At 36.5% G+C, this 14,562-nt stretch overlaps 1 protein-coding gene across 3 annotated transcripts in view; it reads right to left on the reverse strand.

Moving 5' to 3' along the window:
- The window catches only part of MXI1 (MAX interactor 1, dimerization protein), a 102,653-nt gene that overhangs the window by 49,900 nt on the left and 38,191 nt on the right, over positions 1-14,562 (reverse strand). For 2 of the 3 annotated variants that reach the window (XM_020987994.2, XM_020987996.2), the window contains exon 3: positions 4,468-4,497. The exons of the other annotated variant lie outside the window; for it this stretch is intronic. In XM_020987994.2, the coding sequence (XP_020843653.1) occupies positions 4,468-4,497 (30 nt within the window). The remainder of the gene's footprint in view (positions 1-4,467; positions 4,498-14,562) is intronic. 3 annotated transcript variants of the gene reach the window in all.

Below are 14,562 nucleotides of genomic sequence, written 5' to 3' on the forward strand. Positions count from 1 at the left end.
ATGATCAAATGTGAATGACTTAGCTATTCTTAACAATACAATAATCCAAGACAATTCTAAAGGATTTATGATGCAAAATGCTATTCACCCCCAGAGAAAGAACTGATGGAGTCTGAATGTAGATCAAAGCATATTTATTTTTTACTTTATTTTTCTTGGATTTTCTGGGGGTCTGTGTTTTCTTTCACAGCATGATTAATATGGAAATACGTTTTGCATGGCTGCACAAGTATAGCCCATATAAAATTGCTTGCCTTCTCAATGATGGGGGAGAGACAATTTGGAACTCAGAATTTTTTTAAAAATTTTAAAAATTTTACATGTAATTGAGAAAAAAGTAATTCCAAAAAAATTACAGTGACCTTTAAAACTGAAAAAAAAATTAAAATACATAAAATCATAAAACTAGTTATAAAATAATTACAAATATTTTGTGTGGTGCATTCTGTGTTATTAAAAGAAATAATCCAGCAAGACCTCATGTACTTATTATTACCTGAAAGTCTTCACATTAAATTTATTTTGTTGAATACAAATAACATTTTTTATGAAATAAGCTACAATTTGGAAGATGTATAACATAATATAATAACATAAACTTAATACTTGGGCTTTTTGTTTGAACAAAAGTTTGCAATAATTGGTTCAACATCAAACGCAGTTTTAAATCTCATTCTGCATGGAGTTTGTTTCTGTATTTTTATTTAAAACAAGAATAAAGTGAAAATGCTCACACAAATACATGGTAGGAAATAGTTGGAGAATTTCACAAGTTCATTAGCTGAAAAATGTAAATTCATTTAAAAATTTTAGCCACCTAACCAAGTGAAAAAAATGAATAGCCAGTTATGATATAAAATATGTACCTTTCTATGGGCCAAAGACAAGTGCTGTATTAAATGATAAATGTTTGATTGCATATAATGCTTCCTTTTTTTAAACAACATTTATACACAAACTAATCTCTGAAAGGAAAGACTCTCTTCAGACATGACTTTCTTTTTTTCTACCAGTGGGCACACTCCCACAAAGTATTTACTGAATAACCAATATCAATCATTTCATTGAAAATCTGCCAGAGAAAACAGTAATATAAATGAAGGATAAGTTTAAATCAGAAAAGTCTTAATATTGTAATATAAGGTGCTTCTGCAAAACACTCGTGATGGTCTATGAAGGATTCAAGACGGTTTGTAATGTGCATGAGCATGTGCTCCGTGATTATGGTTTTCAAAAACCCTGGTATTTGCACTATAAGTGCAAATAAGTGCAAAAAAGGGTAACATTTTGATCGTGTGATTACATAATTGATGAGGTACAATTACCAGGTAAGAGGGGAATAAGGGAGCTATTCCAGTGCAGTATCTGGAATATAAATGAGGGTACATGTATGCATCTGATCATCCTCTGGGAATTGCTTTGTACTCAAAGGTTGAATGCTTCTGGCAGTTTGGAAACAATTTGATGACAAGTTGAGAAACTGCACTAACATATTATACTTAGAAGTAGCTGAATATAACTCCTGCATGAACAAGAAAATCATTGTGTGTATAACCATGACAGGCTGAAGCAAACCTGTCATACTTCAAACAGGCACATGCTTACTATTACAGAGGGAAAATATACTTTCAAAGTTAGTGGGAAATTTTTTACTGCTTAAGGCAGAATCCCTTGGGCCATCACTGCAAACCCTCAAGGGGTTCTCAAACGTCTAACTGGGAACTACTTCCCGACATGACACCAACTTATATGGTTTTCTCAATTCAATTCAAGTCTTCAGCAAGCATTTATTAAGTAATAACTATATATGGTAGGCACCATATTAGACCCTGTGGATACAAAGACAAAAACAAAACAGTCTCTGTCCTTATGGAATCTACTGAGAAAAAATACCATGTACATAGATAAGTAAATAATATATACAAAGTAAATATAAAGTAATTTGGGAAGGGGAGCATTAACAACTGAGAGGGATTAGTGAAGGACTCTTGAAGAAAGTGGCACTTGAGTACAGCTCTGAAAGAAGCTAGGGATTCCATGAGACAGTGGTGAAGAGTGTGAACATTCCAGGCATGAGAGATATCAAGTCAGAAGATGAAATCTTTAAGACAGGGAAGAGAAAGTAAACCAGTCTGGCTGTAATGCACAGTGTTATGAGGAAGAGTGATACGAAATAAATTTGGAAATACAGGTTGTTGCTGGGTTGTCACAGGTTTTAAGTTGATTTATAATTTATCCTAGAGCTGTGGTTAACCATTTTTTTTTTTGTACCATGGACCCCCTTTGGCATTCTGGTAAAGCCTATGGAGCCCTTTTCAAAATATTATTTTTAAAAACATAAAGTAAAATACATACATAGAGAAAAATTTTCATTTCAATATAATTAGAATCTTTTGTAAAGGGTTACAAAAGCTTCTAATTATATTGAAATGAAAATTTTTCTCATCCAAGTTCATGGTTTCCGTGAAACCTATCCATGGGACCCCTAAGTGGTCTGTGGACCCCAGCTTAAGAACCGCTGTCCTAGAGGGATTAAGGAAACAAATTAAGAAGTTACTGCAATAATCTATAAGAGGGGTAATAAGGGCCTGAATGAGATTTGTAGCCATGTGAATAGAGAGAAGAAGACAGATGTGAGAGATGTACAGGTAGAATTAACAACAATTAACAACTACTGGATATAAGGGGTGAAGAATGTAGAACAGTTGAGGATGATGACTCACAGGTTATGAACGCAGAAGACTAGAAGGCTAATGGCACTGTTGACAGAAACAATGAAGTTGGGAAAGCAGGTGGGTTTAGGAGGAAAGATTATGAGTTCCATTATGGAACTCATAATTTAAGTTTGAGCTGTATCTGAGACATCGAAGTGGAAATGTCCAGTAGGCAACTGGTGATGTGAGACTGAAGACTAAGAAAGAGATAATGGCCGGATATGTAGATTTGGGAGTTATCTAGAAAGACATGATCACTAAACCCATGGATACTAATAAGATCACTGAGAGTATAGATTAGAGTGGGAGCCCAGGCAGACACACCCAACACACACAGAAGATGGCCCAGGAAAGAAGAATGAATTATGTTTTAGCCAAACTGGACTACTCACTGATCACCAAATGTATTTTATGTTTCACTGATCACCAAATGTATTTTATGTTTCACATTGGCATCTTTCCTCCTGCCGTTCCTTATGTCTAGAACGACCTTCATCAATCTGCCTATCAACAATATACCCATTCTTCAAAGCCCAGCCAAAACACCACTACATACTCCATGAAACTTTTCCCGATGTCCCAGCTGAGAGAGGAAAGCTTCTTCCTTTTAAAACAATAACTTCTCACATATATAGAGAATTCAGTGCTTTCCTCACATGAGTTAGAGAGGACAAGGATTATCTCCACTTTATATATAAGGTTACTGAAGCTTAGAGAAGTTAAGAGCCTTAACCACATTAGAAGCCAGTTTAAATTCATCAAGAACAAAATCATACAAGATTAACTTCCTAACTTCCTTAAAAAAAATATTAGAGTAGATAGAGAAATACTACAGACATAGTCTACCTCAATTTAAGTAGGAATTGAGACAACATTTGTTAGGGATGTCCTAGGTGGGCTTCCTGCCCAGGCACAGGTTAGATGACAACACATCTGAGATCTCACACTGCTCTAATTCTAGACTATGGCCTTTCTAGGCTTCAGTTTCCTCATCAAAAAAATAAAATGTTTGGTCTAGATTATCTCAAAAATTCCTTCAAACTGAACATTCTAAACTATGCATCATTCACTTTTGCATCCAAACATTCATTCAATAAATCTTTAGTCAGTGTGTAAGGTACCATGTTAGGCACTCTGGGGAATAAAATGATAAATAAGACATGGTCACTGCTCAGTAAGTTTATAATCTAGCAGGGTATGTAAAACAAAAATATACACATCAAGCAGAATGTGATAAGTACCAAAAGAAATAACAAAGTATAATAGGTATTCAGAGGGAAAAGAACAGGGAAAAAAGTAAAGGATGCTAGCTAAAATCCCTAAACAACTCGACTAGTTTAATAATGGCCAGTGGGGTGAATACACTTTACTTAACATTAATTTCTTTTTTACTACAGAGATTATGATAGCCCTATCAAGGAGAAAGAAACTCATGGGCTCTTTAGTTTGTGGTAACAAGAATTAACTAGTGCCTCAGAAATCTAATACCTTAGTAACATCACACATGGACCATTTTTCGTAACAATTAACTTTAACTGGGAAAGTGGAATAAAGGCTATGTCATCAATTGTATGGGTTACTTCTTTCAGTTTAGACAACAAAGTTTATTTAGGGGGTTGTCTTTTAGAGGTTATTAGGATTATGATGTATATCTTTATCATATTACTATTGCATATACCATATTAAAATCTCTTCACATTGAAGTTGTTAGTTTATTTTTTAATTACTTATTTTCACTTTATCATAGACTCACCGATTCTTTTCCAGCTCATTGTGTGTAGACCTGAAAGATGAGGGAGAGAGAGAGAGCGAGAGAGAAAGAAAGAGAGAGAGGGAGAGGGAAAGAAGAAAGAAAAGGAAAAAAAAAAGATTAGCCAAGTTCTATTGCTGGGGGAGCAAGTCAATCGCTAATGATACTACTAGCACATTCCAGTGAATATCCCTAATAGTAAAACATATAGTACCTCTCTAATTCTACTTTCTAAGAGTAAGCGTCTAAATTTACTTATTCAGATTCAATGTTTTCTGTTTTCAGTGGGAAAAATACCAGTGAAATACTAAAGCTAAAGTTATGTAATTCTATTAATAAAAGCAGTACTGAATTGTCTCAAGTTCTTTCTTGTTATGGAGAAAGAAATTGTATAACAAGTACAAAAATGAACATCTTATTAAAACCTCTAAGGTACCAATATGGTTGCTTAAAATGGTTAGGCTGAAAAGAAAATGGGTAAAATTGAATAGCTAAAAAATTCAAGATCCCTACACCAATTACTGGAATTATTGCAATCATCAATAACTATTAAACATTTCAGTTCAATTCTGACTCCTTCAAAATAAGACCATCAGGTCTACACCATACAACTTCAATATTATATTTTCATCACCCTACTGATAGTTTCAATAATTTCAGTTCCATTTAACAAACATTTAATAAATGCCTGCTGTGTTCTGGGTACTACTAAGCATTAAGGACACACACACAAAAAAAATGACAGTCCTTAAGAGCTTACACTCCACTGGAGGGATACAACATCCACACCAATAAGTAAGTACAAGTAATTACAGAAAAGAGATGGACAAACGCCTGGGTCTGGGGTTGTGAGAGATCAAGAAAGGCTTCCCACAGGATGTGGAATTTAACTGGAGCCTTGAAGGAAACCAGGGAGTCTAAGAGGTGTAAGTGAAGGGAGAGTGCATTCTTGACATGGCAGATAGCTTATGTAAAGTCAAGGTGACAGGAAATGGAAAAGCCAAATTCAAGGGGCAGCTATTATTAATCCAGTTTAGTTGGAGTGTAGAGCTCACGAAAGGGAGTAATATGGAATATCTGGAATAAGAGCTAGATTATGAGAAATTGGAACCTGAGAGATTCACATTTTTATTCTAAAAGTAATGGGGCCACTAAAGGTTGAGCATAGATAGGACTATAATCAGATCTATAAGACAGGAATATTAGTTTGACAGTGGAGGATGGGGTGGAAAGGGGAGAGACTAGAATTAGGCCAATAAGGAAGCTATTGGAATGGTCTAGGCAAGAGTTAGTGTGGGACTGAACTAATGTAGAAGTTACATGAGTACAGAAAATGGGACAGATGCAAGAAATGTTGTGGAGGTAGAATTTTAACAACTGATTTGATTTCATAGGTGGGGGAGTCAAGGATGACTGGAATATTATGAAACTGAGTGACTACGACAGTGTGCTATCAAAGGAAGAGGAAATTTTGGGAAAAGATAGGTTTGGAGGGAAATATGAGTTTTCTCCTGAATATTTTGAGTTTGAGATGGTAACAGGGGGACATGATGGAAATAGAGATGTCAGATGGATGGCAATGCAAGGCTAGGAGTTAGGAGAGAGATTAGAAGTAGGGATGGAGCCCAGATGAGATAAAAAAAAAAGTCTAATGGGATCAGTTAAAATAGCTTCATAACTTTCCTGAGTAGCATGCAAGTAGTGTAAAGAGAAGTGGTGAGGCTGGAGTTTGCACAGGGGATGCAGAGGAAACACAAGATGCAAAAGTACAGAATAGTTAATAGCTGAACTGGTCACTTACAGAGGTGTAAAGTGTCTTTTCCCCCTGAGGACTGCCACTCTTCCACAATGCTTTGGGACCAAAGAGACCACTCATTGGAAAGAAGACCTGTAATTGCCTATCTCAGGAGGATATGTGTAGGCAGGGCAACATAGGGATGTTTCTTGGGTGGTTATTTGAAAGAACCTTTGGGAAAGTAAGAAGTGGATTGGAGAAGGGAAATGGCCCCAGAGCTAGGAGATTCCAGTCCATGTCACATTTCATCACGTTGAGGTTTGCAGACACTGAGGCTTCCCTCCCATTTGCATTTAGACTCTGCTTGTTGTTAAGAGTGACTGGTGGAAGCAGCAGCAGGAAGCTTTCCTTTCAGTTCTAGTTTCCATCCAAAGAAACAATGTTTACAGGCTGCAATGCTTCACAGTTCCAGTGGACGCTGAAGGCACCACAAGAGATGCAGCATGGTTTCCTACTACTCATCATGAATATCTGAGCTATCCTACCTGACACTGCGTTGGGAAGACACATTATCTGGGAGGCAGTAAAATTACCTGTAGGCTGAGTAGGCTTTGGGAATTAGGGGTTGGAAGTGTTTGGTGTTACATATGATTTTCCTGATATTTACCTTACATTTCAATTTAAGATGTCCATTTTCATCACTACAATATGATGTTATATGATTACGATTGGCTAGTTGTGGGAAAGCGGTTCAGAAAGGGAAAAATGGAGACTAGATGAGGATTTGGTTCACCATCAGAAGAGATGGAGAAATGACAAGTTTTAAGAGCTTGGGATAGATAAGAGGATCCACTGTCATAGAAGGAAAATGAAGACAGCTTAGATGGTAAATGTTGTAGACTAGGAAGGAGAACAATGAGAGGTGGAGGGCCTGGAGATCTGAGAACTAAATAATAGGTCTGGGAGAAAGGAGACAGAGAGAGAGAGAGAGAGAGAGAGAGAGAGAGAGAGAGAGAGAGAGAGAGAGAGAGAGAGAGAGAGAGAGAGAGAAAGAGAGAGAGAGAGAACGCAACAAAAGTACAAAACTATGCCAAATCCACAAATTCTTGGGGAGAATTCACCTACTGTACCTTTTTCAGTCCAATAACAAAAAGATTTCCTTAAGTCTAATACTTCCATTATCAAGTTGTCCTTTGAAAAGTTCTATGAGATTTTCATTGAGGTGGGAGGACAAGACTGAAGAAAGGCTAGTGTACATTCCTCCCTCCCCCCACTCTGAATTGATGATGGTTCTCCTTCAAAAGAAGTAAAGCATTCTGATGATGTTATGAAGAACATAGCCACCAACTCTAAAAACATTACCCATAAAAAGGGAGACAGTTTCCAGTTTAGCAGATAACAAAGAATTAAATACTAAATATGTATACATACACATACATGAAAAATTTAATTAAAACAACAACAAAAGAAGTATCTGTCTCCACTTTCACAATATTTCCTGTGCCTTCCTCACACTAACCCTAATAATATTCAGGTTTAAAGAAATTTCTGGGCAAATCAGAGAGTTGAGAGAGGGGACGGTTCATAAACAAATTTAAAGTTTTTTTTAAAGGCTTCACCAAGTATGAAGGATAATCAATTGAGAAATTAAATCCTCTTGCAAACAAATACTTTTGATTTAAACGCTCATATATTGATTTGATTAAAAAAAACCCAATAAGATATAATCCACATATAAAACAACTGGATCTTTGTTAAACAGAACACTGTGTTTATAGAAGGGTAGACTTATTTACCATAGCCTCTCAACATTTTGATAATTCTAGAGATAACCATAAATGCATAAGATACGTAATAGTTGAATTCCAATATTATATTGAACGATTATCAAGGCCAGCACCAACAGAACAGAGTCTGACCGACTGCTGTGAACAAAATTAAAACAGCAGGTTCTCCCCACCGCTTTCAAACAGGCTACTCTTTATTATTTATCTCCTTTCTAAAGAACAAAATGATTTCTAAGGGTGTGAACCTTTTAATCAAGTCAGGAAATGTATGCCATTTTTAGTTGTATCACTGACAACATTTCCAAATACCATCAGGCAAAAATGGCACTAAATGCTCTAATTTAATTCCTTTTCAAAATGTTCTTTTCTATAATTAAAAAACAAAAATCAAAAGTGTGGGGGGGGAATTATAGAAGCAAAACTAGTATCTACTTTACATTAAATGAAGTTTTTAAAAATTTATTCATTTATTTATTTTTAGTTTTCAACATTCACTTTTATAAGATTTTGAATTCTAAATTTTTCCCCCTCCTTCCCCCTCACCAAGACAGCATGCAGTCTGATATAGGCTATACATGTATAATCATATTGAACATATTATTAAATGAAGTTTTATCTCTAAAATTTAGTTGATAAATATTTCTCCTCTACCTACTATGTGTAAGGCTGTGCACTGTGTGGGATACAATGATGAAAAACACATGGCTCCTATTCTCTAGCACAATATATTCTGAGAACAGATGACACGTATACAATAACTATTTTAAAAGGGCAACACAGGGCATGTGCTACAAGAGAAGTACAAAGTGCTAGGAGTACATAAAAGAACTCCATTAAGGGCATGACCATCCTCACAGTCACCCAGTCATCCTCGACTCCTCACTCTCTCACCCTCTATATCCAATGTTGACAAGTCTTGTCAATTCTACCTTCATAACATCTCTCCTAGACTGTCCTCCCCTGACACTACCACCACTCTGGTGCAAGCCTTCCTCATCTTATGCTTTCATATTTTGCAATAGCTTTCTGGTTGGTCTCCTTGCTTTAAATCTCTGACTCTAGCCCAGTCTGTCTTCCACTCAGCTATCAAAGTCCTAAAGAGCAACTCTGACTATATTACATCTCCCCTCACTCCCATTCAACAAAACCTAGTGGCTTTCCATTGCCTCCAGGATCAAATATAAAATCTTTGGTTTAGCTTTTATATCCTTTCATGAACTGGCCCCTTCCTTCCTTTCCAGTCTTTTTACACCTTAAGATCTCCACGTACTCTGGGACTCAGTGACACTGGTCTCCTTCCTTACCTTGCCTTTTCACTAGGTGTTGTCTTTACCTGGAATACTTTCTGTCCTCATCTCTGCCTGCTTTGGCTTCCTTCAAGTCTCAGCTAAAATTCCACCTTCTGCAAGAATCCCTCTTTAATACTAGTGCCTTCCCTCTGTGATTATATCCAACTTATCCTATAGATAGCTTGTTAGTACACAGTTATTTGTATTGTGAGCTTCTTAAGAGTAGGGACTATTTTTTGCCTTTCTTTATATCACCAGTGTTTAGCACAGTGCCTAGCGCATAGTAGGCACTTCATAAAAGTTTGTTGATTTAATGTAGGGAATAAGGAAGATTCATAGTAGAGGTTACATATGTATTATGTCTTAAGAACAGGTAAAATTTTGACAGACAGGGCTCAGGGAAGGCATCCCAAAAGGAGGAAATACATGGATAAAAATCTAGGACATGTTCCAGATAATGTTTATTTTCATTCTGATACCGGGATAAACAATACATTATCTAAAAGCATTTCTGAGTATATGAATAAGGGCCTGCCTAAAGAATAGACAAAGAATTCTCTTAGAATCAGCTTTACAAAATTTAAAAAAAGGCAAGAAGTAAAAAAAAAAACCATACTGGGGTGAATAACAGAAGACTGCAATAGTCATAAAGGTGATTGAAGCATCTTTGTCTAATCATCTAGCTGTTCAAAATAGGATGGGGGAGGAGGAAAAACAAGAGGGAGAAGATACCTAATTATGTATGTGTACAGAGAGAAAATGAAGATCAAAACAGTGACAATAAACCATTAATTTAAGTATCATACTTCAGCATGCTCAGAAATTGCCCTTCTGCTTCTCAAAGCCCAAGTATCAGACCAGGCTCTTTCCAATAATGTGCCTCTAAAATATTCAATTATACTAATTTCCCCATAAGATTGAGATGTTTTGAATAATACAGCTGCTTGTCCTATTTTATTATTGCAACGAAATATACCTCTGAGGACAAACACTAATGAACTCTTATCCTTTTTGCCACCATTCTTTTGAATGCTTAAAACCTTCCAAGGACACAGAAAAACATATCTATTATTTTATTATTGAGTCACATGGAATCTTTTTCACAAATAATCTTCCTTTGAGAGAGGCATCCTCCTGTACTTCCTCTTTGAATGAAAGTTGTTTTCTCAACCAGGTCTGTGACTTTTCATTGAATACAACACCGTTCTAATACATAAACTTGTAATTCTACAGGGTGCAGCTTGATGGCATTCAAGGAAATGAAGCATAGAATTGAAATTGCATAAAATACTCCACTTTGACTCACGAGCCATGCCAAGACTGCGAAAAAACAAGCCCAAGGGAATCCCCTTCCAACACGAACACTATTTCAAAGCATAAGACAATACCTCTTTCTTTGTTGAACTAATCAGCACTTCCTTGATTTTGTGAAAATGTTTGTTTCACCTAGTCTCTCATCAGTCTTGATTCCTCACATAAGTTCCCCTCTGAGTTATACTTTAGCAGAACTGAGTTACACATTCCAGACAACCAAGAGATCTAACTGGTATCCCAAATTCTGTACTTCAAAAACATATTTCAAAGGCAAGAGACAGAAAAACATTACCTAGATTAACAAGTTAGAAACCATTCCTACTGCTAAGTAAAGGCAATTTTTTAAAAGGTAGTTCTAGACAGTTATTCCCAATAAGTGGCATGTCCTAAAAAAGTCAGAAGCACTTCTCTTAGAGACTATATTACTTCTGCTGAAAAAGACAAACTGTACCAAAAAAGGACAAGAACGAAGGCATTCAATCAAATTTATATTAACTATGAATATAGGCAAAATTTATACCATGCAATAAATATTGCTCAAAATCTATATGCAAATTGAATTACTATAAATTAAATCATATCTTAAATGGAATAGAAGACCTATTTGAAGAAACTGTGGTTAACAAAAACTCCTAGTTTAGTAGTTGGAGGACCTAAGCTCCAATCCTTTCCCTGTCATTTAAGTGTAAACTGATTTTGGGTAAGTCAATTAACCTTTCTAAGCCTCAGTTTCTACAACTGTAAAATGAGGTAATTGGATTAGATGGTCTCTAATATCCCCACTAGTTCTAAGATCCTATTATCCTAAGAGCTCCTAATTTATGTTTCATAAACAAAAATGTTCACGTATTGGGTTTGCCTAAAGCAAGGCACACATTTTTGTAAAAGAAGCAAAAAGGTTGTTTAGCTGACGCTAGCATCTGATTATACATAAAATGGGTGTGCTTCCACATGGCCAAATCATATTTTGACCAGTATTTTCCTCCAGCTTGTTTAGACTTTTAAAAAAAGCATCACTGAGATGTTCAAAGATAGTAAGAAATATAGCTATTCTGTGATCTTATTGAACCTAAAGGAAAGTGGCTGCCACTCTCCAATAATGAATTAACAGACAAAACAAATAAGGTACTTCAAAAAAGCATTAAGATCATGTTTTAAAATCAAAGTTCGTCTAAGAGTAGAGTAATCTATTAGAATACTATGCAAAGGAAATAAAATCTAATTTAAAATCACCTATGAGTTCAAATGTTGCACTGATAATCTTATCAACAACAAAATATGTAATTTAAAGATTCACGGAGGACCAACTCTGGGTAGAATTTTTTAAAAATTACTCTGATAAAAAAATCCCAAATCATCCATCAAAAAGCATGACTGACAAGTTCAAGAGCACTCACTATTATACTTAAACATCTCTAAAGAATTGTAAGAGGGCAAGAAACACAAGTAAGTAGTCAGTTTAAATTTCAAATCCCATGACAATCTATCAGAGGTCAGACTGTGGATGACTATGGGGGTTAAAGGGCACTACTTAAGAGTGTTATGGTTTCTCCTTTTTTTTTTTTTGGCTAGGCAATGGGGTTAAATGACTTGCCCAGGGTCACACAGCTAGTATGTGTTACGTGTCTGAGGCAGAATTTGAACTCAGGTCCTCCTGCATCTAGGGCCAGTGCTCTATCCACTGTCCCACCTAGCTGCCCCTGGAGTGTTGTGGTTTCAAAAAATTTTTAAACTCATTTTCCTTAAAAATGTCTGAAATAAAGGGAATGGCCTATGATAACTAAGGAGAGAAGATTCTTGGTGAAATAATCACCTTTAAAATATAATAAATCAAGCTGGGTGAAATGGTAGAATTGTATTGAGGCAACGTAGTGTGTTGGAAAGAAAACTAGATCTGGAGTTAGGAGACTGGATTCAAATTCTGAGTTCAACACTTATTATCTATGATACTAATAATAATATGTTATTTAACCTCCTTAAAAACTCAGTTGTCACAACTGTAAAATAGGGCTAATAATGCTAGCAGTAATGAGAGGAGAAAACTGTACACTTTAAAATGCTATAAAAAAACTTATTTATACATGTTCACTCAGGAACAGCATAGAATTTATGAATTCAATATTACTGCCTTTTTTCAAGTAATGAATGTTAAAATGAAAAGTTAAAAAGAGAAGATTTAAGAAAACAAAGAATAAACTAAAATACTGAACGACTATATTTTAATTCTTTTCTCTCTCTCTTGCTCTCGTTAGACAATTGGGGTTAATTGCCCAGGGTCACACAGCTAGTAAGTGTCAAGTGTTTGGTCTGAGGCCACATTTGAACTCAGGTCCTCTTGACTTCAGGGCTGGTGCTCTACCCACTGTGCCACCTACCTGCCCCAACTATATTTTAATTCAATCTATTAATCAATATGTGTTTATTAAGCTCCCACTAAATGACAGGACTGTGCCAGGCAGGGGGGAATACAAAGACAAAAATGGAATGATCTTGACTGTCACAGAACTTACATTCATGAGGAAAGTCAACAAACATACATTGTATGCCTGCTGTGTGCCAAGCACAGTGTTTAGCACGAGGGATACAAAAAGAGACAAAAGGCAGTCCCGGCCCTCAAGGAGATTAAATCTAAAGGAGAAGGTAACAAGCAAACAATTCTGTACAAACAAGCATAAATATATAGCTTATATATAAATATAAAGCATAAATGGGAAATGAGTAAGAGAGAGAAGACACTAGAATTTAGAGGGTTGGGAAAAATACCCTGTAGAAGATTTTGGTTGGGGCTTAAAAGAATCCAGGGAAGCCAACAGGTTAAGATGAGGAAGGCGAGCATTCCAGGCATGGGAGGAGGGGGGCAGCAAAAAAAAATATCCGGAGCTGAAAGATGGAGTGTCTTGTTTTTAGAACAGCAAAAAGGTCAGTGTCATTGGATGGCAGAGTACATGCCAGAGAGTAAGGTGTAAGAAGACTAGAAAGGTAGGAAAGTGAGGTTATGAAGGGCTTTGATTGCCAGAGAGGATTTTATATCTGATTCTGGAAGCAATAGGGAACCAATAGTTTACTGAGTAAGGGAGTAGCATGTCAGACCTGCACTTTAGGAAAATCACTTTGGCGGTTGAATGAGGATGAATTGGAATCAGAAGAGACTTGAGGCAGACAGACCCATCACCAGACTTCTGCAATAGTTTAGGCATGAGGGGATGAGGGCCATGAAGGTGGCAGTATCAGAGGTAAGAAGAGGGTATATTCAATTAATATGCCTTGATAACACACTAGGTATGGGGGATGAGAGATAGTGAGGAGATGAAGATGAAATCCAGGACTGGAAGGATGGCACTGTCCTTGACAGCAATAGGGAAGTTAGGAGGTGGGGGGAACATTAAGGAGGACAGATAATGAGTTCAGTTTTGGACATGTTGAGTTTAAGCCTTCTACTGGACATGTAGTAAATGTCTGAAAGGCAACTGATATGTGATATTGGAGGTCAGCAGAAAGGTTAGGGCAGGATAGACAGATTTGAGAATCATTATCACAGATGGCAATTAAGTCCATGGGAGCCGATGAGATCACTGAGTGAAGCAGTAGAGAGAGAGAAGAGAAAAGGGCCCAAGACAGAACCTTGTGGGGACATCTCTGGCTAAAGAGCACAATCTGGATGACGAACCAGCAAAGGACACTGAGAATGAGCAGTCTGATAGGGAGGAGGAGAAGCAGGAGAGAGGGGTGTCCTGAAAGCCCAAAGAGAAGAGGGTATCAAGAAGAAAAGGTTGATTTACAATGTCAAAGGCTGCAATGAGGTCAAGAAGAATGAGGACTGAGACAAGCCTGCTGGATTCGTTGATTAAGAGGTCACTGTAATATTGGAAAGAGAAGTTTTGGTGGAATGGTAAGATCAGAAGCCAGATTGTAAGAGGTTAAGAAGAGAGAGGAAAGTAGAGGCACTTATTACAGATGGCTTTTCAAGGAATTT

This window comes from Phascolarctos cinereus, unplaced genomic scaffold (assembly GCF_003287225.1).
Source record: "Phascolarctos cinereus isolate Bilbo 61053 unplaced genomic scaffold, phaCin_HiC Scaffold_3;HRSCAF=262, whole genome shotgun sequence".
In the NCBI taxonomy this organism is placed as follows: domain Eukaryota; kingdom Metazoa; phylum Chordata; class Mammalia; order Diprotodontia; family Phascolarctidae; genus Phascolarctos; species Phascolarctos cinereus.